The sequence below is a fragment of the Gambusia affinis genome, linkage group LG01 (assembly GCF_019740435.1).
Source record: "Gambusia affinis linkage group LG01, SWU_Gaff_1.0, whole genome shotgun sequence".
NCBI lineage: Eukaryota > Metazoa > Chordata > Actinopteri > Cyprinodontiformes > Poeciliidae > Gambusia > Gambusia affinis.
The window spans coordinates 19837657-19861032 of record NC_057868.1 but is presented as its reverse complement, the minus strand read 5'-3'; the positions used below and the strand labels follow the sequence as shown (position 1 = coordinate 19861032).

General features: G+C 37.7%; 1 protein-coding gene across 2 annotated transcripts in view; it reads left to right on the top strand.

Annotated features, from left to right (window-relative positions):
• The window catches only part of LOC122827699 (vitamin D3 receptor A), an 82341-nt gene extending 59344 nt beyond the window's left edge, over positions 1-22997 (top strand). For both annotated transcript variants that reach the window (XM_044110621.1, XM_044110614.1), the window contains exons 5-10: positions 2907-3091; positions 4891-4990; positions 5375-5552; positions 10427-10578; positions 11125-11241; positions 12815-22997. In XM_044110621.1, coding sequence (XP_043966556.1) covers positions 2907-3091; positions 4891-4990; positions 5375-5552; positions 10427-10578; positions 11125-11241; positions 12815-13068 — 986 coding nt within the window. In that variant the 3' untranslated portion in view covers positions 13069-22997. The remainder of the gene's footprint in view (positions 1-2906; positions 3092-4890; positions 4991-5374; positions 5553-10426; positions 10579-11124; positions 11242-12814) is intronic.
• Positions 22998-23376: the final 379 nt, after the last annotated feature.

Genomic DNA, 23376 nt, shown 5'->3' with positions numbered 1-23376 from the left:
AGCTTTTGAGTGTTGGAGTGTTGCAAAATGATCACTATGTTTAAATGTTTGACAGACACTGAGTCCAGCACCCCCACCTTTTATTGATGAATAAACAAGAAACATGATCTTACATCCTTCATCTAGAACAGTTTAAGAGGCCTTCTAACTAAGCTAATTACCAGAAAACAAAGCTTGAGCTATCTTTTTGTCTTAAACTGCTTAATTATAAATAAATGCTTTGCAGATTATGACAGTTGGCTATTTTTCTGTTTATCTTTTTGCTGCCAAAATGGCAGATTTGCCAGCATATTTCTGCATTTTGTGACCCCATTTCTCTGGGCCCGGGCCATAACAGCTTGGCTGCTTTAATCTGTTTGGGAGTCATGCTGTCTGTCAGTCTGTCTTTGCTACATAGTTGAGAACCTCAGGACTAATTGTTTACTGTGGCAAAGAATCAAGAGATTAATATGAGTCTTGGCATTGAGGTGCAGTGCATCAGTATAGCAGTCAGAACACACTTCCATGTGGATTTCAAGCAGACTAAGTGTGAAAATATTCATACTATGTGCTTTCAGTGTTGTTTTGTAGTTGGGCACTGAAACAGAAAGATGTAGTAGTATGTGTCCATGTTTTATTAGCAGGAATTGTTTGTTTCCAGGGGAAAGGCTTCAGCACAAAATATTGTTTCTTTTTGTTTCGTTTTTTCTCCCCCTAGGGTTCACCGAAAGATTCTTCGATAGCTAGCAGTAAAAAAAATCCATGCATAAATGGAGTTGCAGATTTATTTTATTGTGGTTACATATTTTTTGACAAATATGTTTTGGACAAATTTTTAAAACTGAAAGATGCATCTATCTTTACCTGAAGTCCCATAAAACCCACACAGGCTGCTTGAGGTTGTTTACTTGTATAACATCATCTAAAGGAACATGTTGCACTTTCTGGTTCATTTTTTTCTTGCCCTGCCTGAATGTAGAAATGATCTCCTTTCCCTTGTTTGAATTTAAGGTGAGCTGATTGTTCCCACTGTACCACTAACCCAGTTCTCAGGAGTCAGCATATTTTAACGAGGCAGATCAAAAGTCTTTACATCACAAAAACACAATGCAGCCACCAATTCTGGAACGAGAAAAAAACATTGCATCAAGCAAATATACTGGTACTTCAAATATGTTGATCAATTTACCAATTATTATGGATCAAGGCAACTCTTTGTCTTTGATTCAAAGGCAGAGTTGCCTTTTTGATTAAATTTGAATTTCAATTAATTATTGATTGTAGTTTAGCTATAAAGTTCTTTATTAAACGTTTTTAGCTAAATACTTTAGCTGAGTTTTTAGCCTTTCATTTAAACAAACTCAAGTGTCTCAGCAATTTTGCAGTTTTCTAGAAGTTTGTTCCAGATTTGTGGTGCATAGACGTTGAAGCTGCTTCTCCAGCAGCTTCTGGTTCTGGTTCTGGAGATCCAGAGTAGACCTGAGTGGTGTGTCATTACAGAGCAGGATGCATCATGCTAAAAACTCAAAAAACAAGATCATGAACAGAAAAGTTGACTCACTGTAGAAGCAAAAAGTGAGATGCACAACCTGATACTATAATAGAAACAGAAACTTGCATTCAGATGTTCCAGATCCAGACTGCAGATTATCTCCTTCACTCTAAAATGTCCTGGATTATATAATAGAATTTGCACAATTACTCAGTGTTTTCATCCCCCCTCAGTAATGCTGACAGTCTACCTTTACAGTCTGTAAGAGTGGTAGAGGTACTTTAGAGGTAATGATGTGGTGTACCACTTATTATGGCACTGCAGTTTTTATATTCAGAGATCTCACATTCCAGTTGAAGAGTAAACCTTGGGAAGCGATGATTTAAACTCCCTCCTCCTTGTTTTCTGGCTGCTGTCCTACATCCACAATGTCTGCGCTCCAGTTCTTTGGGTGTCGGTTCAGAAGCAGAGGGTTTGAGATCTCAATCACAAACTACTAGGCTGCCATTTATTCATGGTATATGAGCAGAAAGAAGAATGACTGGGAGATCCCAACATCCATCCTCCAAAAAGTAGAGCTTTGCAGGAAAGAAGCAAAAGTACAAAAAATAATGCTAAACATGAAAGGATATCACAGTGGTCGTACAGATTCTTAAAATCCTTGAAAACGATTACATTTCAATTGGATGCTTCCAATGTTTGGAAGGTGCTTGATTTCTGTATATATAAGCTGCACAGTTTTGTAATAAAGTGCAATCTAGAGCTTGATTCAGAGCATAAACTTGGAAAGGGCTGTTTACAGTTGAAACCAGATATATAAAGACAATTAAAAAACACATTGAAATATTTTTCCTCACTGTTTGATCTCAAATAAGACAAAATTTCTTTTTGTTCATTTCATTTTGTTTTCATCTCTCTCCAACATGTGGCGCTGGAAAAAGTTGAAAACTTCCTTTGAAAATGCTTGAATTTTACTGTGGGACAAACGTATGGACACAGTTATTACATTGAATGAGTGAAGGAGTTTGACTTGTTTTTAACTGACCTTCTTAAAGTACAAATGTGTGACATTGCTGCTTACACTGACCCAATGTGCAAATAGTATTTTTAAGTAACGTCCAAGTCAGGGGTCTCAAACTCCAGTCCTCGAGGGCCGCTGTCCTGCAGCTTTTAGATGTGCCTCTGCTGCACCATACCTGAATAGAATAATTAGGTCATTAGCAAGGCTCTGGAGAACTGATCTACACAAGGAGGAGGTAATTAAGCCATTTCATTCCAGTGTTTTATACCTGTGGCACATTTAAAAACTGCAGGACAGCGGCCCTTGAAGACTGGAGTTTGACACCTGTGGTCTAAGTAATTGATCTTTAGTAGTATTCCGAAAATGTGGAGTTACTTCATTGCTTTTGACCTGTCCCTCCACTGCCTGTTGCAGTCATTCTGACAGATGAGGAGGTGCAGAGGAAAAGGGAAATGATAATGAAGAGGAAAGAAGAGGAGGCAGCCCGGGAGGCACAGAGGCCACGTCTGAACGAGGAGCAGGCGCGGATGATCTCCAGCTTGGTGGAAGCTCACCACAAGACCTACGATGCCTCCTATTCTGATTTTTCACGCTTCAGGGTTAGTCTGCTTCAAATTCTGATATCCTTCTAGTCAATCAGCACTCAACTGAAACAATGAATAAACTTTTTCACATTATATCAGCTCATGTAGAGCTGAAACAATTAATCGTGATGAATTGTTTATTAAAATAATCATAAACTGGCATGTAGAGTCAGTTTCTGGAAGAACAACACTGTCAGAGCAATACTGTCAGAGCAATAATTAAACCAGAAAGGTAAATAAAATTGAAGCATTTTTGTTTAAAATAATGTGTTTTTTTGAGTACTATGCCATTACCATTATATTGCTTGAAAGTGGTCTCAAAACAACAATATTATTGTTTATCACAATAACGTCTGGGACAATTTATTGTTGAGCAAAATTTGTCATTGTGACAGGCCTGTGTCTGTCATAAATTGAGGGTTGACTGTAAAAAATGTGTAAATGTTCAAAAGGTCCTAATTGCTTTTGCAAGGCATCACTGTATTTCTATTTGAGACATTATGACTGCTGCTGTCATCATCTCTGCCAATAGCACACGTTACCAAGAGCTGTGCAATATTTTCCTAACTACATCAGACAACATTCTCCCAGCGGCCTGTTACAACAGTAATATCCAGAGCGAACGAGAGGGAGAGTAAAGAATAGCTGGAATATCTGACAAAGTCTAACAGGCTCTTTGATTTATTACTGTCAAGTATGATTGTATCACTGAGTGCTGTGCAGGGAGCCACAGGCACACTCTAATCGAGTAGCAGATGAGTGAGGTATCCAAATATTGAGTTGCAGGTGTTGCGTTAAACTAGGAGTGAACCGCAGGCTTTCAAGATGAAGCAGTCGAGTAATCCACACAAGGAAAAGAAAATTCTTGGCAGCGGATCTCAACATTGTGAGGGAACTAAAGAGGGAATTAGAAAGGACCTAAAGTGCTTGTTTGAGATAAATAAAATAAATCCCCTGGTAACAACTAGTCACATTTTTTTACATAAGTAGACCTGAAGTTAATCCTTAGATAAGCAAAAGAAAAGGCCATCATGCATCTCTATTACAGGAGTACATAGGAGCGTCTCAGCTCCAGGCAGTTCAGGTGAAAGCTGCTCCTCTCACTGTCGCAAATATTCAATGCTTCATTCATTCTTGTACCCAAGCTTCCAGATGCTCATACTTTCAAAGGTCAAAGGTCTCTTAATAAGGAGAATAACATGATTTATGTGTTCACTGCTTAAAGAGGTAGTATTATGTGTTAGTGCCATTTTATAGCACAATCAAGTTATGATATTAACTTCAGTTGTTTAAAGAAAATGCTATAAATATCAAATATGACTTGAAAAGAAAACTTACTTTGTAATTTAGCACGTTGAAATTGGGAGCTAAATTACTTCAAAAACTCCACCTTCAGGAAGTCATCACAACATGGTTCTACTATTAACCCTTTAACAACAATTTTACCAGCGTTTCACTGAGAAGAAGCCCCTAGAATGAGCTCAGTTGAGATGCAGATCCACCAGGTGTTTGCTAATTACTACTGGCTAGTCTGAAGGAGCTGATTAAGAGAGTCGTGGGGGAGGAGTTCTTTGTAATGCAGAAACTCGGAAGCTTGGAGACTGTAGCTCCGAGGAGATCCACCCACTTTACACATTAGCCAGCTGAATGGTTGACGTGACACACAGTGGCTGAGAAAACGCCAGTTTCAGAGCAGTCGAATGTTTGACAGGGTAAGGTTTAGTGCGAACATCCTTTTAATTTATAACTCAGATTGAGAGGCAGGAGAAGCTGCTTTGAACATTTTAATGTCTGTTCTCTCTGCATGTTTGTAGCCTCCAGTGCGTGACGGCCCGGTAACACGCAGCGCCAGCAGAGCCGCCTCCCTTCACTCGCTGTCTGATGCCTCCTCTGATTCATTCAATCACTCACCTGGTGAGATACAGGATGACTCATTCACTTCTGCACTGCTTCTCATTCACTATTCAGGGTTAACATCACCAAGATCCAAACTCGACTTTTTAGATTCAGCATCACTGTCAGCCTGCAAGCAGAAGTTGAATTGATCAAAGCTGCTCTTGTTGTTTTACTTAGAACATCTTAAGTTTTTGTTAAGTTTTAATGGATTTAAGGAACATGAACAAAATCTGTTTAGAAAAAGTTATGATTCCAGTCTCCACTTGCATCACTTTTCCTTTGTTATCAAGTTATATCTTTAGAGTTTTATTGGTTACTAAAGCTTATCAAAATCCTCATTGCTACTTTGTTGCCTTCCTCATCATATTCTTGCTTCAAATCAATCTCAATCTGCTGGAGCAGAATCTGTGGACACCAAGATGAACTTCAGCAACCTGCTGATGATGTACCAGGATGGAGCGAGCAGTCCTGACTCCTGCGAGGAGGACACCAAGCTCTCCATGCTGCCCCACCTCGCCGACCTGGTCTCCTACAGCATCCAGAAAGTCATTGGATTTGCCAAGATGATACCAGGATTCAGGTATGAAGATGAAGGATTGCTTTTTGTTTTTTGTTGGGTTTTCTTTTTTTTTTTTAGGTGGACCCATTGAAGACTCTGTTGTGGTAATGTGACTGGATGAGTTTGTCTAGGTCTTGGTGGGACATTAGTCCTTTAATCCTGGACATGTTCAGGTACTGAATTGCTGACTTTGTAACCGTTGTTACCCTGAATGATCAGGTCATCATCAATACATCCAGGCTTTGGGGCTGATCTCTGGTTTTTGGCTGTAATATCTCAAAGGGTTTGTTGACTCTGGCTCGTTCCTCTTTTGGTCCAAAGATAATAATTTCAGTTTTGTTTCTGTTCAGCTGGAGGAAGTTATTGCACTTTTTATTATGAAGATAAAAAGTTTCAAACAGGCAAAGAAATGCAGCTTTTGCATAGCTGATTCAAATAATGAATATATCTGAAATACATCTTGGGATTTTGCAGTCTGCCCGAAGTGATTGAATGACTTTTAACAGCAGAAACACCTCACAAACCACAAGGATCACTGTGTAACAATGTTGCTTCCTGCTGTTTTGTTCCGGTTCTGATTTATCTTCTTGTAAAATTTGCCACATGAAAGCGGCGGCATGCACACACAGCAACCTGAATGAGGTTCCCACCTACACAAAGAACACAGTGATCGGCTGCCCACACGTATGCAGGACATTAATGGGAGAGGTGAAAACAAACAAGCTGTTCCAAGAATACACTCAAAACTGGCTGTGGTTAAAAGCTGAGCTGAACCATATAAAAAGAGAAACACACAAAGAGAGGCAGCACACCAAAAAAACAGGGAGTATAGAGATGCTATGTTAAAGTTGATTTTGTGTCTGAACAGTTGGTTCTGTTTTGACCAGATATTCTGAAGTATTTTCATTTTAAAGTCAACAACGGGGGCTCCAGATTATTGTTTAAAATTAAGTACTGTTAATAAAGATTAGCACCACAATTATACTTCTCTCTTCTGATCAAGCTCACAGTTTTACTTTTGATCTCCAAAATGTTTACATTTGTGATTATAGGGAGGAAAGTTCTTTTGTCTAAAGTTTGCTTTTGTGACATTTCTCGTTCTCATTTTTTGGCCAATTATTTTCAAAAGTAAAGTGGAAGTTTAAAATGCATACCAATACTGTGGCACCAGTGATTATTATAATATTTTTGTTAAAACAATTATTTCTTGTTTAGAACTATTTAAAAGTAGATTTCTTAATGTTTTAGTAAGAGATTCACCTCTTTACCAGGCATGTCAATACAGTAGAAACCAGAAGTTTGCATTTACTAAATAAAAAGACACATGCCTTTTTTTCACACTGTCTGACACAAAATCAGAATAAGCTTTTCCTATCTTAGGCCAATTAGGATTCCCTTTTGTTTTCTATTTGAATAAAGCAATAAAAATTGCCTTAAAATTCTCTCTCTCATTATTCTGGCATTTAACAAATAGAACAAAAGTTAGTCATCTTAATTGTCATAGAACGGAAAAGTTCATTCATAAGGTTTATCAGCATCATGTATTATTAATATTATTGTTATTATTTTCACTTTTGTTTAATCTGAATTAAGTCAGCAGCTCCATAAGGCCCTTCAGGGCTTCTGGGGCCCATACATGCTAATATTTTAAAACAAATCACAGATGTATAAAGGTAACACTTGTTTATTGAGATTATCAATGCTACTAAATGTGAATTAATGGTTTCATTATACATAAATTAAAAAGTTTTAAATTGTGTAACATTTAAATGTAATACTTTAAGGAGCTAGCAAGTTTACTTTGTAAATGTTCAAAGAACAATATTCATAGTTAGATTGTTTTGTTACCACAGGTACAATCCGATGCTGAGTTTAGTATTTGAGTTTGATATTTGTTGGTTTACAAATTAGTAAACTGCAATTATAACTTATTGGTTTTTAAGTCAACCGATTAAACTACTCCACCTCTCCCAGATTTCCCTAAATGTAACACAGAAGCTGTTAGAGGTGTTGATGTTTATAGCAGCAAGAGGGGCCTCTAAGTCAGATTCTGCTGAAGGCCTCATGCAGCCTTGGGCCAGCCCTGCACGATGAGTTAAATCTGCTGCACTGCGCAGAGATGCTCTACAAAAGGCAGATTTAATTAAATGCTGCTAATGTGACTTTAGTAGCTCTTCCATTCTGTGTCTGTTGGGTTTTTAATAAGGGTCACAGAAACTGTTTTGATTGCTCAAGTTTATGGGACGAGTTTCTTAAATCTCCATGCGGCCGTGCGCATTGACTCTGGCTGACTAAGTAGACAAAGCATTTGATTGGTTTGATGCATCATGAAACTGGAAAAATAATACTAAAATTAATAATAAAATAATACTAAACCAGCGTGATGCGTAATTACAAGGCAGGCTGAACCTGCCTGAGTAGTGGTTAGCACTGGTTCGTTAACCACTAATGCACTGGCCATCCAGGACCACATACATAAACTTCATCAGTGCAGACAGAGCCACACTCTGGGCAGCGTGTTGAAATGTAAACGCCCCATATAATTCTTTGTTCACAAAGATATATCATTCTTACCACTCTCTCTGAAAGCACGACTACAAGTGGTCCTGTGGTTCACGCAGAGCTGCGCAACCAGAGCTAATGTGGTGGGGTTTAAACTCTTACCTTGATCTAAAACTCTGGAAAGAAACATAATTTGTCCCAGGGGGTTGATGTACATATCCATACAGGTCAACCTGTGTCCAGTTTGAGTGAAAGGAGGCGTGCGTGACCTGCGCTGAGGTAAACTTTGAAGATCAAGCAGCAGCAGCGATGCAACGCGCAGAGGCATCTGCAGTGTGATTTTTTATTACTTTCCTAAAAATATAAACAAGCAAGGTTTAGCCGGGTGTGGGGCTAGTGAAGCATTGCGGGCCACCAACCTTATAATACTCTGGGGGAAACCCTGGTTCAACTGTGTACGTGACTGTTCCTGCAGATGAATTAATTTTTCCTGCATACAATTTATGAACATATTCAAAGCTGGTGCTGTGTTAAATTTGGGGATAAAATAAAGTCCCAAGACTTCAAACAGTAGCTCCATTTGTTAAGAAAACATTTACAAGTACACTGTTTATCAAATCTTCAACCACATTGAATTTGTTTCCAGCCATCCGCCTTTGTTCTTTCACAAATGAAGAACGAGCCGTACGTTCAGTAAACATATGACTCAGCCAGCGTACATGCTGTACCTTCATCTGCTCCACGTAGACACAGAAACACACTCACACATGCTCTCTTTTGTAGTGGTTAAGTAGAACTTTCAGGGCTGTTATCTCTTTAATGGATCTCATTGTGGGCTGGAATAATGTGATGAGTGTGCCTAGAATCAGAACATTGTGAGAACATTTAGATACTTTCTCCACAGAAAAGGTTGAGTGAAATTTCTTCCCTTTTAATGTTAAAACCCTCTAAATGTCACTGCAATTTGATTTTCTTTTTTTCTAGTTTAAGTATTTGGTCATGTATTCATTAATATAATGTTTAATTTTTCCTAATTTATTTTAAAATATCTAAATTCAGTATTATTAATATTAAATGATTTGTCATTTCAAATAGTATTTCAAATGTTTAGCTTCTGAAACCTAGATCAATTTGTAATTTTATATATAAAATATATTCCTTACGTTTTCCCAACTGTGGTTTCAGGCCCCTGCTATCGGCTTTGCTTATGTGCATGTACAGCATTACAAAATAGCTACTGATATTTACGTTATCTATGTCCGTTTTTCATAAAATGCTCAGAAAGCTTAAAACTACAGTATGTAATTTTTATAAATTGTTTTTTACATATTTGTTAAAACTGTCACCATGTTGTGACAGTTATATGTAAAGAAACATTGGTCTTAGTGGAGGGTCTTAAGGCTGACAATAATGCTTGTGTACTTTCTACTCAATTTGCTGATCAGCAACTTACTGTTCCAAGAAAAAAGTTTATCCTCCACTTTGACTGCTAACTAGCCTTAACATTCATGGCAGGCCATGCTGTGGTGAACCAGCAGAGCGCAAAGGGGAGGCTATGAGCAGCATGTACACAAGGTTAATTGACAGCACTAACACCCTGAGCTTGACTGCTTGGCTGTTTCTGACCATGCGGTATATTTCTGCAGATGGCAGTAGGATCACTGGGAGGAAGACGTTGATTTGTTTTCACAGATTATCTGTCTGATATTACATTGCCACAAAGACAGTTTTTAACCAAACTGTTTATGAAAGTTACATACTGCACCTTTTAAGTTTGAATACATGTTATATAAATGAAATTAACATTTGATCACTGCAGTTTTGCGCTTTCATATTTGAGCTCCTAGTGTTAAGGATCTGTTTCCTGTATGAAGCATCAACCAAATAAACTTGGCATTGAAAAATAGGTTGATTTCCCTTGAAGGGCCCTGCCTTTCTAAGGAAAACACATTAGTGGGTTAGGAAGCAGAGCTGACCATGTGGGTTGCACCCAGATCCTCTCTGCCAATACCAAATAGATTTATATAGTTATAAGGTTTACTGCCATGCTTACAACAAAAACATTAACAATTAACGCCTTAATTTTTGTGCTGAGTATATGATTAGCAGATGCAATGTTATTTGATGGAACATCATTTATTGAATGAGGCCTGAGTATTTTAGGAATAAAAGCATCTTCCTGTAAAGGCTTAGCTATAGGAGTTTTTTTCTTGGTATCATTCAGTTATGGGATAAGTTTCTTGATTTTTGCGTTAAACGACCAAAACAAACTCCATCCTATCAGTTTTATGAGTTGGAACTGTACAATAGTGTAGCTGAGCTTGTTAAAACAAACTTCTTGTTTAGGTTTTTTTTTCTTCCTTTTTGCTGCATTGCACCTGTTTGTTTTGCAGAGAACTGACCGCAGAGGACCAGATTGCTCTGTTGAAGTCGAGTGCCATCGAGATCATCATGCTGCGCTCAAACCAGTCATTCAGCCTGGAGGACATGTCCTGGAGCTGCGGGGGACCCGACTTTAAATACTGCATCAATGACGTCACAAAAGGTGCTTTTCACATCGCTGTCCATGAAATGTGAATGAAGTTCACCCAGCTACTTGGAGTTACTTATTTTTACTGTTATTCATGTTTTCTTTTCATAATAGTCAATTAGCTTGAGGCGCATTTTATTAGAAGCATTTCTTTTCAGAAGGGCTGCTGTATCAAAAAATCTGTCAAAACTACAGAGGCTCAGGAAGAAACTCTGGAATAGAAAAGTGTTCATTGTTGGAGTTGATGTGACAGATGAGATTAAATTTCTCTCATCTTATATAAGAGCCCACTCACACGCTGCTTCTCTACCCCCTGCTGGACTCACACTGAGGGGTTTTGACTTAAGGTATTTTCATGGAACTAAAACAGCCACAAGCTAACACTGCTTTCCCTATTGCACACAGAGAAAGACACAGTGCTCTCCACAATAACTTCCTGTTTTAAAAAACAGCCCAGATTATTGTTTGAAAGCCTTGTAATGTTTCTCTGTTTTAAAGTAACAAATAGCAACTAATTACTGCAGCGATAACTGATTATTTTTGTTTGTTTTTTGTCTGAAGCCGGCCACACCCTAGAGCTGCTGGAGCCACTGGTGAAGTTCCAAGTTGGTTTGAAGAAGCTCAACCTGCATGAAGAGGAGCATGTGCTGCTCATGGCCATCTGCCTGCTGTCTCCAGGTGCTGCTACCGTTTAAGATGAGGCCTTTTTATTCAGCAGGATGATTGGGGGGCTGGGTTGTCACAAGGCTTACCAAATGCTGACGTGTTGCCACAGCACGCCTCAGAATTTGTTTTGGTGTTATCTTTGTTGTTTGACCTACATTTGCCCAAAAAAATGGAGAATACATGATGCTTCCAGTTGCAGCTGAGAATAATTTCCTGGAAAACAACTGTATCTGTTCAGGATGTGATAATATGCTAGTAGCTGAAGTTGGCTGTCTTTATCCCTGATTTAGCATCAAAAGCAGATAGAAAATCTGACTGTTGTACTTTGGTTGAGCCTGAAGGGCTAGTCTACTTTACCGGTCGATAACAGAACAGCTGAAGGAGGAGCTGTAGTGAATCCCTGCTACTCTCTCATCTTTTCCTTCAGGGCCTTGCAAAAGTGGGATTTTTCATTACAATCCAAACCTTTAAAGTACTTTAATAGCATTTTATATGACTTATCACATTGTAAGTGCATGCTGAAAATCTAACATGGCATGTGTTTGAAGTCACACCCCCTAAATGAACAGTTTGTAGAACCACTTTAATTTTGTTGACACAATGTGCACATTTTACGTCATTTTAGGATCAGTGAATGTCAACTTTCATGTCTCCTTAAATTTAGGTCTGGAGTGGCCAATCTATGTTAGCTCTACTTTAGCTGTTCAGGGTTATTATCCTTCTGGAAGGTCAGTCCCCCACTGTCAAATCTTATAATCATAATAATGATAATAATAGTAATAGTGATATGAGAATAAAGTCAGAATAATACAAGAAAAAAAGTTGTATGAAAAGTCAGTATTATTAGTATAAAGTTATACAACAACAAGTTGAAATTATGCAAGGATAAAGTCATAATAACACAACAATGCAGCTACAATCTTACCAGAATAAAGCTATAATATTACAAGAACAAAGTTGTAATAAGAAAATAAAGTCACAATATTAACAGAATAGTTACATGCCACGAGAAGTTGTATGACCACGTCATCATTTTATGACAATTTAGGAAATATAAGAAAAAGTCATATTACAATAAAGTTGAAGTAACGCAAGAATAAACCCAAAATTTTACCCGAATATCATTGTAATATTAGAAGAGTGACGTAGTAACTTTATTATAACTCCAAGACAAACATTTAAATGAGGAAAGTTGAGCATCTTGTGGCGTTATACTTTGGTATCTGATATGTTAATATTTTAACTCATCAGTATCAAATTATTATCAGTATCAAGACTTTGAAATGATTGTGCAAACAACTGTTTCTAAGAAAGCATCATGGACTAGACGAGCTGATCAGGTCAGATTTTCATAACTCAATCAAAGCTTTGCTTTTATTGCAACTGCTTTCTACAACTTTCTCCTGGTAATATAAACTTCTTTTGTCATAATTAAAAAAAAAAAAATTAATAACTCTGATGCTGACCCTAATACTCTTTCATCCACTTCGTGGTGTTGGTCTACAACATAAAATCTGTAGAACCTAAATTGATCTTTGTGAATGGAAGGTGACAAAATGAGACACCCTCTGGTTCTCCATTACAGACCGGCCCGGCGTTCAGGACCACGCCCGCATAGAACAGCTGCAGGACCGTCTGTCGGAGGCCTTGCAGGCCTACATCCGGGTCAACCACCCGGGCGGACGCCTCCTGTACGCCAAGATGATCCAGAAACTGGCCGACCTACGCAGCCTGAACGAGGAGCACTCCAAGCAGTACCGCTCTCTATCCTTCCAGCCCGAGCACAGCATGCAGCTCACCCCGCTGGTGCTGGAGGTGTTTGGGAGCGAGGTGTCGTAGCTGAGGAGGAGGAGAAGAAGGAATCCTTTTTTTTTTCCCCTTTTACACAGACTCATTAAGCACAGGATGATTAAAAACTCCGCTGCCTTCTCCTCAACTTAAAACGAAGGCTTTCACAAACCCCACACCCCGACTCTCCGGAGGGAGGAGGATAATCACATCTTCCCCTCTGTCTACACCTCTTTTGTTACTCCTGGCTTGCAAAAACCAAACGTCAGCCATAACTGGATATCTGGGTTCATAGAATAGAAATCTGCTGCTGGATCACCAGAATCTCAAACCTTGTTTTTTGTTTTGTTTTGTTTTGTTTTTTTCCCTCTCAAATATCTCGCTCATTTCCATCCTTTCCACAACTTTGGATTCCAAATGTTTTCCATCACTGGAATCTACTCCTTGTAACACTTTCTGAAAGTGAAGACAGCTTGATAGATGTCATTTCCCTCTCATCATCATCATCATCATCATCATCATCATAACTTTCCCGCACATTCACATGGCAACAACAGCACTCATATTTGCATCTTTTACTCATCCCTCAGCGATGGACTCTTATGTAAATAGCTATGAACTTTTGTTGGCTTATAAATTCTAACAGCAAAATCATCCAAAAAGAATTGGGCAAGCTGACAGGAAGTAGAAATACTTTCTACTTCCTGTAGAAAGGAAGTAGAAAATCCCGTCGCTCAATTCCCGACGGGAGTTCAGAGATCTGTAAATTCTGTGTTATGTGAAAGAAGAAATCTTAAATATTCAAAATGTATGAAGACAAATCTTTCTGCAGAAATCTTTTAGTTTGAGAGTGATTGTGCACTTCAGGAAGAAAAAACCAAGAGGATGCTGGGTAGTCAGATGGAAGGGGGTTTTACATTTGTAAAAAAAGTAACAAAAGAAGAATATATGTATAATTCTACATAGTTAAATATGATAAGCATAAGATGTACAAGTCAAACATTATGTAATGCTTGACTTGTACTGTATATAGACAGAAATACTTCTGAGAGTGTTTAATTATAAAAATAATAATAAAGAGGATGTTAAGGCATCTCCTCAGATATGTGTATATGCAACATGTACACACAAGCAATGAGACGTGCTATGAGGAGTCGCTCTATTTTTGCTAAGCGTGTACAGCGTGCAAGAGTGTCGATGGACCACAAGGGGGTGTGTGCGCAGGCTCTGACTGAACCGCAACAAACGCTCTTTGTTGTGCTCTGATTTTTTTTGGACCTGTGAAGTTTGTAGGCTGACATACACAAAGATAATTTCCTGTTTGGTGGATGGCTATTTTTTCAGAAAAAAAAGAAAAAAAAAAAACAAAAAAAAAAAAATCTAGTTGTTGGGCTGGTTTGATTGCTGCTAAGACAGAGCTTAGATAGTTGGACAGAAACCAGCTGCCAGCTGCTGCCTCAGGGAAAGTTTGTCTGATGATAATGTGTATTCGGGTTTTTACAGCGTGCGTGTGTGTGTTTGGCGTAAGCTTACAATCATGAGAGGGAGATTTTGAGAGTTTTTGAAGCTCAAGGCATCACTGTGATTTGTAATCATACTGAATAACAGCAAAAGGAAGCTAACAGATTAATGTTTCTGGAAGAAAAATCTAACAAAATTCTCCATTTGAGAAACAAAAAATTCTGAAATTGTTTCACATGGTCATATTGTCTTTAAGAGAATATATGTAATACATTTTTAGCTACACAATCATTCTCATTTAATTAGTAGAAGCCTTAAATCGAATGTTTTTAAGAAAAAAGAAAACATTCTAGAGCAGTGGTTGTTAAACATTTTATAACTCTACGTAGTCTGCAATCAGACTGAAAAATGAACAAAAAGTTCACTTGATGTTAGAATTCAAAATGTGGAAAGTCTGCGTTTTCTCACCAGTCAAATTCCAACATGGCTTCCTTGCATATAAAGTGAGTGATACCTGCAGGAAAAAAATCATTTTATTCAAACTCTTAGAGATCTTTTTTGTTTTGCTGAAAAGTTCAGAATACTGAACTTCATTCTTTAGTGAACCTGTTCACAGTGCTCAAAGGAACAAGATGCAGAGAAATTCATTATTGCCTTATTTTGCTAACAGTAATTGGTCATTATTTGAATTGACTAATCATGCTTTTGATAACAATTAAAGTTCTGGATAAACTTTTTGTTTTCAAATTGATTGTAAAATTTATTAAAAAATTCATACAGTTATGTATTTAGTATGAAAATCAGCTAAATTAGCACATCTTTTGGCATATCACCATCCATTAGATGGTAGGGGTGAGGGACATGGACTTAAGGTTTCATCACAATATTTTGTGGTGTGATAAAAATGATGAGAACAATTTAACACTTCATTTTAAGGTAACTATATGGTTGTGAGTAAATAACGCAGGAAACGGTCCCAGAAATATTGTTCTTGATAATTTAATCATAAATTCCGTTTAATCATATTTCCAGATTTACTGATATTTGTTGATATTCTCATTGAACAAACTGTAGAAAAATTTTGAAAATACTAATCCTGACAACAGGGACAGTTTTAGAGGTTATTAAACATTATTAATTTGAATTCATCAACACAAAATTAAATCAAAATCGTATAAGACGTTTATCACAATTAATGTTAAACAATATGATAAATGCCCACTCTTCTAGATGGCTACAAAGTGCCCTCCAATTGATTTTTGGGATCCCGTGTTACATGTGCATAAGCAAACATTAGACATTTCATTTCATATATACTACTAAAAATTGTTAGTTTCGCTGAAGCTAGCCGAGGTGCTAGCACCGGTACTTGCATGAGCGTTTGATAACCACGGCTCTAGAGGAGAAGCAGACTGTAATCGCAAAGGGCAGAGACACAGACATGAGAAGGACTTTTACATGGATGGAAAAAGTTCAGCCTCCTACCTTTTTGTTATCACATTTATGTAATTTCAATACCAGCTGCATAAGCAAAGGTAGTTTTTATCACTACATATCATATTGTTTCTGTTGACATGGCGCATGCTCACACCTCATGCAGGCCTGGATCACCCCCTTGTGGAAAAAAAAACAACTTTGTAAATACCACTTTCTTAGTCTGTACATAGAAGCTGATGTAGGTAAATTACTAAGAGGAGTAAGTCGTTGACAAGAAGGTGCTTTGGAGATGCTAGGCTGTATGCAATTAGAGAAACTCTTACTGTGTATTCAACTTTGAGTGGACAGAGCCGCTTAATATGACCGACTTAGTGAGTTGTTTATGTCACATATAGTATTGTATTATAAATATTTTGGAGGGCTAGGATCAGCTTCCATCTAATGCCAAATATGAGCTTTTGATGTAATCCCTTAAAAAAGGGATGGAAATAAAAAAATTATCTTAATTTCAAATGAATTGAACATTCCCATAATGCTATAATTACTCAAAGCGACTCAGTAAGTTTTCATTATTAGGCAACTTTTTGTCCATTCCAAGAATTCTGGATGTACGTCTTTCCTCTCTTGTTCAGTCAATAAGTTTTCGATGATATATTTACATAGTACTTTCATTTGGGTAATTATCTGATTTCTTCTGTTTGTCAAGATTGCTGATTTACTTCCTGCTGCAATGCTTGCGCTTGGCTTTCTGCTCGGGAGCGTTGTTGAATGAAGCTGGGATGAGCAGCGTGTGTGGACCTATGGAGCCTATCCCAAGTATTTTAACTCAACAAGGAAAAGCAAAAACGTTTGCTCAATTATGTCATCATCTGTAAGAACTGCAGTCCACATATGCATCATCTTTTTTCAGGAGCTAATTTCTCAAACCGCCAAGTGATCATCAATAACACTGCCTCAACTGGTTGGGTACAAGACGTATCTGACTACTAGCTATGGCGTGCCTCTTTGTTCATCAACCAGCCATGTTAGCGTCTCTTCTTTGTCATTGTCTTCAACAGCCAGTTACAACAACTCTTCTCTGCATAGCTTTAAGTTAGCAGCCAACCAAGCTCTGCTCTGGAAATCCGTGACACACCCAAGACCTGATGGGGGTTCTGGGATTCGAAGGAGCGCCGTCAGTTTGGACCTCAACAGGACTGTGTAGAATTTGTACAAAGGTTATACGAGATCAAGTGTTTTTAAACTGCGAAGACGTAGGGACTCGCCGTACAAGCAGAGTGCTCAAGAGACTGACCGATGGACAGATGTTGTGTATACTGTCTCGAGGTGGGACGTTGTCGTGCTTTGTACTCCGTGACTCAAGGTTCTAATTTTTTTTTAACAAATTATGGTTTGTTTGGTAACGATAGTCGTGTAAAGACTTTTTTCATTCAGCATCTACATCACAGAATGCAGGACAGGGTGACGGGGGGGATCTGCGGTTTTAGGGGTACAGTGTGACGCATCAGTTATATCTGGATCAAATGTAGATGTCTACACTCCTTGGACAAAAATCTTCTTGTAGTTTTCCAACCATTTTATAGCAGATTGGTCAGCGCCCCCAAAATCATTGAAGTCTCTCCCCTCCTGCAGCCCTCGTCCCCCTCGAACCAGGTCAGCAGCTCCACCTCAGTAGCCTTATTTACAAAGACCTCACTAAGCTGGAAACATTTAACAAATACCTCAGTGATTTACAGTATAGATTTTTCACAATAGCCTTTAAAGGGAACCAAACATAAACTTCTACCACACAATCACATACGCAGACACACCACAACTCTCTCCTCAGAAACTTTCAGTGTTTTCAACCTCAAGTCGACCGCAAACTCTAAAGCAGTTCTTGCATAACGAGGGACATCCGGTAGAATTTGCTAGTCAGTATCCAAGTGGATCCCAATGTTTCTAAATGTTAACTCTCTGCTTTTCCTCCTCTTCTTGGTTTGTCTCTGTCCGTGTTCTGCTGAGCTTCGGCACCGCGTTTAACCAAAAATACTACCTCTCCTGTCTGCACATATAAATATATATATTTTTGGGGAGTTGCAGCATGTTTGTGTAATATAGAACACAAGTTTTTATTTTAACAATAATCTATAGGTTTTTATGTTTGTATAATTACAATAGAGTTTTTTTTCTTTTTTAAAGCTGGATTATTTTTCTTTTCAATTTTTTTTTTTTTACCTCAAATCGCTACAAATTTTAAATCTGCAGTGCAGAACTTTAACTCCCCCATCTGGCTGATAGATGAATTACAATGTAGATACATGTGGCGTACAGCCACACAATTTCACTGCATTCATTCATACTATAACTCGGAATTTATATTGCAATAGTTTTAGGCTCAGATCATTAAATATTGGTATAGATATGCAACAGCTGACACTTACAGATTTATTTATTGTACATTTAAAAGTTTAAAAAAATTAAATACATCAAAATGTTGCATCAGTCTATAAGAAGTCTTAGACAGTAAACACTGTATTAATTTTATTTTTATTTTTTGCATGATAAATTAGCTTGTAGGGCAGATTTAACATTTGTAGATCCTTGCATGTTCATTACTCCAGCTTTAATGTAATTAAAAGGGAGTTGCTCTTGCACCACGTTCTCACTGACTGAAGTGTGTAAATGCATGATTAAACTCCCTGCATGGTAACTAAGGCTTCATTCACATAGCAACTTAAAGCGCAGGTAATTGTCGGATCCTTGTGTGACAAGATGAGATCTATTTCAACTGAAAAGCAAAACTCTTGTATGTAATTGGACCTGTAGAACAGGAACGGCTCTCACTGCACCTGCTTTTAAACAACTGTTGGTTGCCATAGTAGCGTCAGTGGCTCACCGGGAAAAAAAATGCAGAGCAGAACCCTGTACCGTTCTCGCACAGAACACTTAGAAATGCCTGAGAAAAATACTTGTGCCATGTTTAAAATGCTTTAAATTCTGTTTTGGCTGTTTATGAAGTGTTATTTTTGAACATATGCAGCCGCATTTATTAGCACCCCTGGTAAACAAGGGTAAAATGAGCTAAAATATGTTTGTCTTTTAACCCTCCCGCATTCTTATTGCGATACTCAGAAGAAGAGCGGCACATGTGACAGTAAGACAGTGAGGAAGCAGGAGCGGTTATCCCATCAGACCGTCAGTTCCAGAAACCACAACAACAACCAAAAATGTTGCTCGGTAAAAAGCTTGTGGGGTCCAATTGACCCAATCTCTTAAGACCGTGGGAGGGTTTTATTTAACGCAGGAGTATTATCTCACACTGAAGAAGGAAGAAAGTTCAAACAATCAAGTAATTTAAAATGCCCCTTAAAAAAATATAAAGAGTAATAATAGTAGAAAAACATGTTTATGCATATTTATGCCCGATGGAAGCAGAAAGGCATAAACTCACATCTTCTTAAAACAAAAAGGTATGTATTAATATACTTTTCCACCTGCGACTTTGTTCAATAAAATAAATTTCTCCGATTAAAAAAATGACCAATGAAAAAGTTCAGAGGGATTCTGCAGCTGCAATAAAAGCAGACTACAGACTATGAATGTCTGCCAGGGGTGCCACTAAATACGGTGAGCTCTGTAGATGAACTAGGTTACATATATAACTATAAAAGTCTGAAGAGTAGTTGATTTTCTTCAAAAGTTACTAAACTAATAGATGGATTGCTGCTGCATGAAAACCACCTTTGTGCAGCTTGTGCCAAAACTTTGAGCTCAGCTGAAACGTTGAGCTGAAAGAATGTGATGTTTGTTAGTGTCAGATAAGGAGAGCTCTAGACTTTTCTCTCGCTGATGCTGTTGAACCGGCTGGTTGAGTTTTTGTAACATTGGGATCCCGATTTAGTCATTCAACACCAGAAGTAACTTTTTTTTGTTTTTTGCTATTTTGCTTTGTTTTTGCAGCCAGACTCACACACACACACTTTCACATTTATACTGCAGCCTATCACGCTCAGCACTCTGCCTTCTTTCGCTCACCTCTAACTGATTGGCTGATTTAGTTGGTGCTGTGAGTCCGTTTGAAGACAACCAGGCCACTTTATTGCTTGAAGAGTTGTTTGTTTTTCACTTTTTGTGAATAAGATAAATTGCCAGCTTCACTTAAGTCAAAATTTAGCACCTCAAACAGCTGTGAAAAAGGATCCAACCCTTACAGATTTCCTTGGTTTTTGCTTGTTTTGTCTCACCTAAATGTTTAGTCATCAAATGTGTTTTAAAATCAGACAAAAATAACCTCTGTATATATGTATATATATGCCCATATTTTCCTAAAGTTTTACTTTTTTCAGACCAAAGGATATTTTCCTAAAAGTCTTGAATGGTTGCTTTACGTGGGACTAATATGTTCCTTTTGATCAGCCGTGGTTTTAGCGTTGAAATGCCCCTACAGCAGCCATCCTTCCCTAGTTTCTGTCTTGCTGTTGAATCATGAACACTGACCTTGAATGAGGTCGGTGAGCCCTTCAGGTGTTGCCCTGGGAAGTTTTGTGACCTTGTGGGTGAGTTGTTGATGAGTAATTCTGTTGCTTCCTCGGAAGCTTCACAACTCTTCCATGTTTTCACCATTTGTCTACAGTCATTCTCAATGTGGTTCCTGAAATCCCAAAACTTTAGAAATGGGTTTGTAAACATTCCCAGACTGATGGACGTCAATGACCTTGGGTTTCTAGATCTTGCGGCCTGGTTTGTTGCTATTTGACATCATTCAGCCTACTTCATGTTGTTAGTCAGGTACAAGTTGAGTGAGTTTTTGCTCTTACAGCTAATCATAGTTGGGTGCTGATAATGAATCCAAGCCTACAGGGTTTGTATGGGTGCTTCAAATCCTTGAAAATGCTTGAATTTCAATTAGGTATTTTCAACATTTGGAAAGTACTTGATTTTTATAGAAAGTCCTTAAAAGTGCTTCTGCGCAGTTTTGATCTGTGTAACAAATTTATTGAAACTGGGGGAATGTTTTTGTTGAATTTTTGTTTGGTTCTCAGATCAGTCAAGTGTGTGAAAGAGACATTTCAAAACATAAAATTTTGTTGCATTTCAGCTTACAGTACTACTAATTGAAACTGTCTTCTTTAGTTCATTTGTGTTATTTTTATCTCCAATGTTTGGTGCTGACAAAGTTTGGAAGCTTACCTTGAAAATGCTTGAAAAGTGCTTGAATTTTGGGAAAATGTATAAACCCTGTGTCTAGTTTTTGTGATTAGTCAGGAAATTCATTCAGCAGGAAAAGTATTTGTTAAATGGTTCTTCATTCAGGGCCTGGGTGGTTTGGATAAGTTTTTACCCTTAAGTTATATTTTGAACACTACATTTCATATTTCCTCAGGTTATCTTTGTCTGATGTAACAATCTGTTCATGTATAACAGTGATGTCATTTTGAGCCGCATCAAAATTGAGAATGTCCTTAAAATATTAATACTTATCAGTCTCTGCATTTGATGACTATTTCTTAAGATGAAATAGTATTGAACATATTTTAACATTAACAAAATAATTGCTCTGATTTGATCATCTGGTGGATCACATTCCAAAACTTACGACCTTGAATTTGACATGTGATCAAAAGCATTTAAGTGTGCCAAAAAGAAGACATCTCTAAGGGGGCATGTGGTTTTTTCATTGAGCTGTAGCTTCAAGTTGATCTCACGTTTTCCAACCTTTTTGATTCAAAGTGTTTGAACTAAAACTTGTTTGACCTTGAGAAGAGCAGCTGCAGACAAAGTCTCTGCTTCCTCCCTGTTAGCTGATTGTTATTTGCTGCTCTGACTCCGTTTCTCTGCTACCTCTTTAAATATGCGCTTGCTTGCTGACACACACACACACACACTTTCACACCTGCACTTCAATACTGACTGAAGCAGACAGTGAACACACACTCATTAAGACAAACACACACGTGTGCACTTCTCGTTCCCTCACCAGCAGTTTTTTGCCAATGATGCACTTGTGGTTTTTTGTCTAGTAAAATGTTTTGCAAAACATATGAAGTCTGAAAAGTGATTAATCAGCATATGTATCTCGTTTTTTCTTGCTGAGTTTTTTATTATTATTATTATTATTATTATTATTATTATTATTATTATTATTATTATTAGCAAATCTTTATAATAATACTTGGTTTGGACAAGTGATTTAATGAAATCGAATTGTAAATCATGTACATTTCAAAAAAGCTTCATGTCTTTTTCAAAGGAAACACAGAATTGCACATTGTGCTCAGCTCAGTTTTACCTTGGTGTGCCTAAAACCCACAGCCTTATTTTGGGACTATATTAGGGGTTTTCAATCAGAATTCAAAACGTTCTGTGTTGTCTTTTTTTCTCTTTCTCTCTCTTCATATCCACATGTATGTTAGTTTGTAACAAGCCAAAAGTAGCTCTCAAGGAGGCGCATTCCCATCACAGGGATGCGCTCAGTCCTGGTTTATGTTGGCTGGGATTCCCCTTTATTTATTCCCCTTTTGAGGAAATGTCCGACTACGCATCAGTCAGATAGCCTAAAAAAAAATACGACTTGTTCTGATGTAGCAAAGTGTAATAAAATTCAGAGTTTTTATGTGATTTGACTTAATTTAAGCTTATTTGTACAAATGTCCTGTAAACAGACCTGTTCTAATAATTCTGTGTGCGAGAAGCAAATGTTTTAAGTTTATTTAATGAAGAGTCCCAAGATAAGTATCTTTATCCGCCGCACTTGCAACCACCACCATGCAGTAAAAGTCACCAGATCATAGTGCTTCTAGCTTCAATCAGAACCCACTTCTGCCATGGCAACACTATTGATGACCTCATCAATAGTCGTATAGAAACAAAATAATGTTACACAAGAAGTACCTTAACCAGTGTCTATTTTTGCTCAAATCACCACCTGACTGTGTTTTTTTTGTTTCTACTTTTATTTATTTTAGTGTTGCTCCTTTTGCTCCCTTCATTTATAAGCAGATTCTTTTGATTACCATTATTGTATGTAGTAAAATATAAATATTTTTTTGGGGGGAGGGGAATCACAAATAAAACAGCTGTACATAATAATGCAAAACCAACCTGGATCTGTTTGACTTCTTTGTCGTTTCTTCTTTTGCATTTATGGATATTCAAAACTGGTAGAGATGTGTAAATAAATACAGAATTCACTTTTACTTCTAAAGAAAACTTTGAAAACAATATTTTAATTCTACTACAGTTTGGTCTACCACATAGAGACCCAGAGTTAGTTAGGGGCTTGGTGAGATGGATTTTCATGAATTCTTTCAACAATCTACTTAGAGCCCAGAATGTCTTTTTTTTTTTATTTGTATTTTCATTCTGCACAGTGGGGCAGGTGGTAGAGCTGTTGCCTTGCAGCAAGAAGGTCCTGGGTTCGATTCCCGGCCCGGGGTCTTTCTGCATGGAGTTTGCATGTTCTCCCTGTGCATGGTGGGT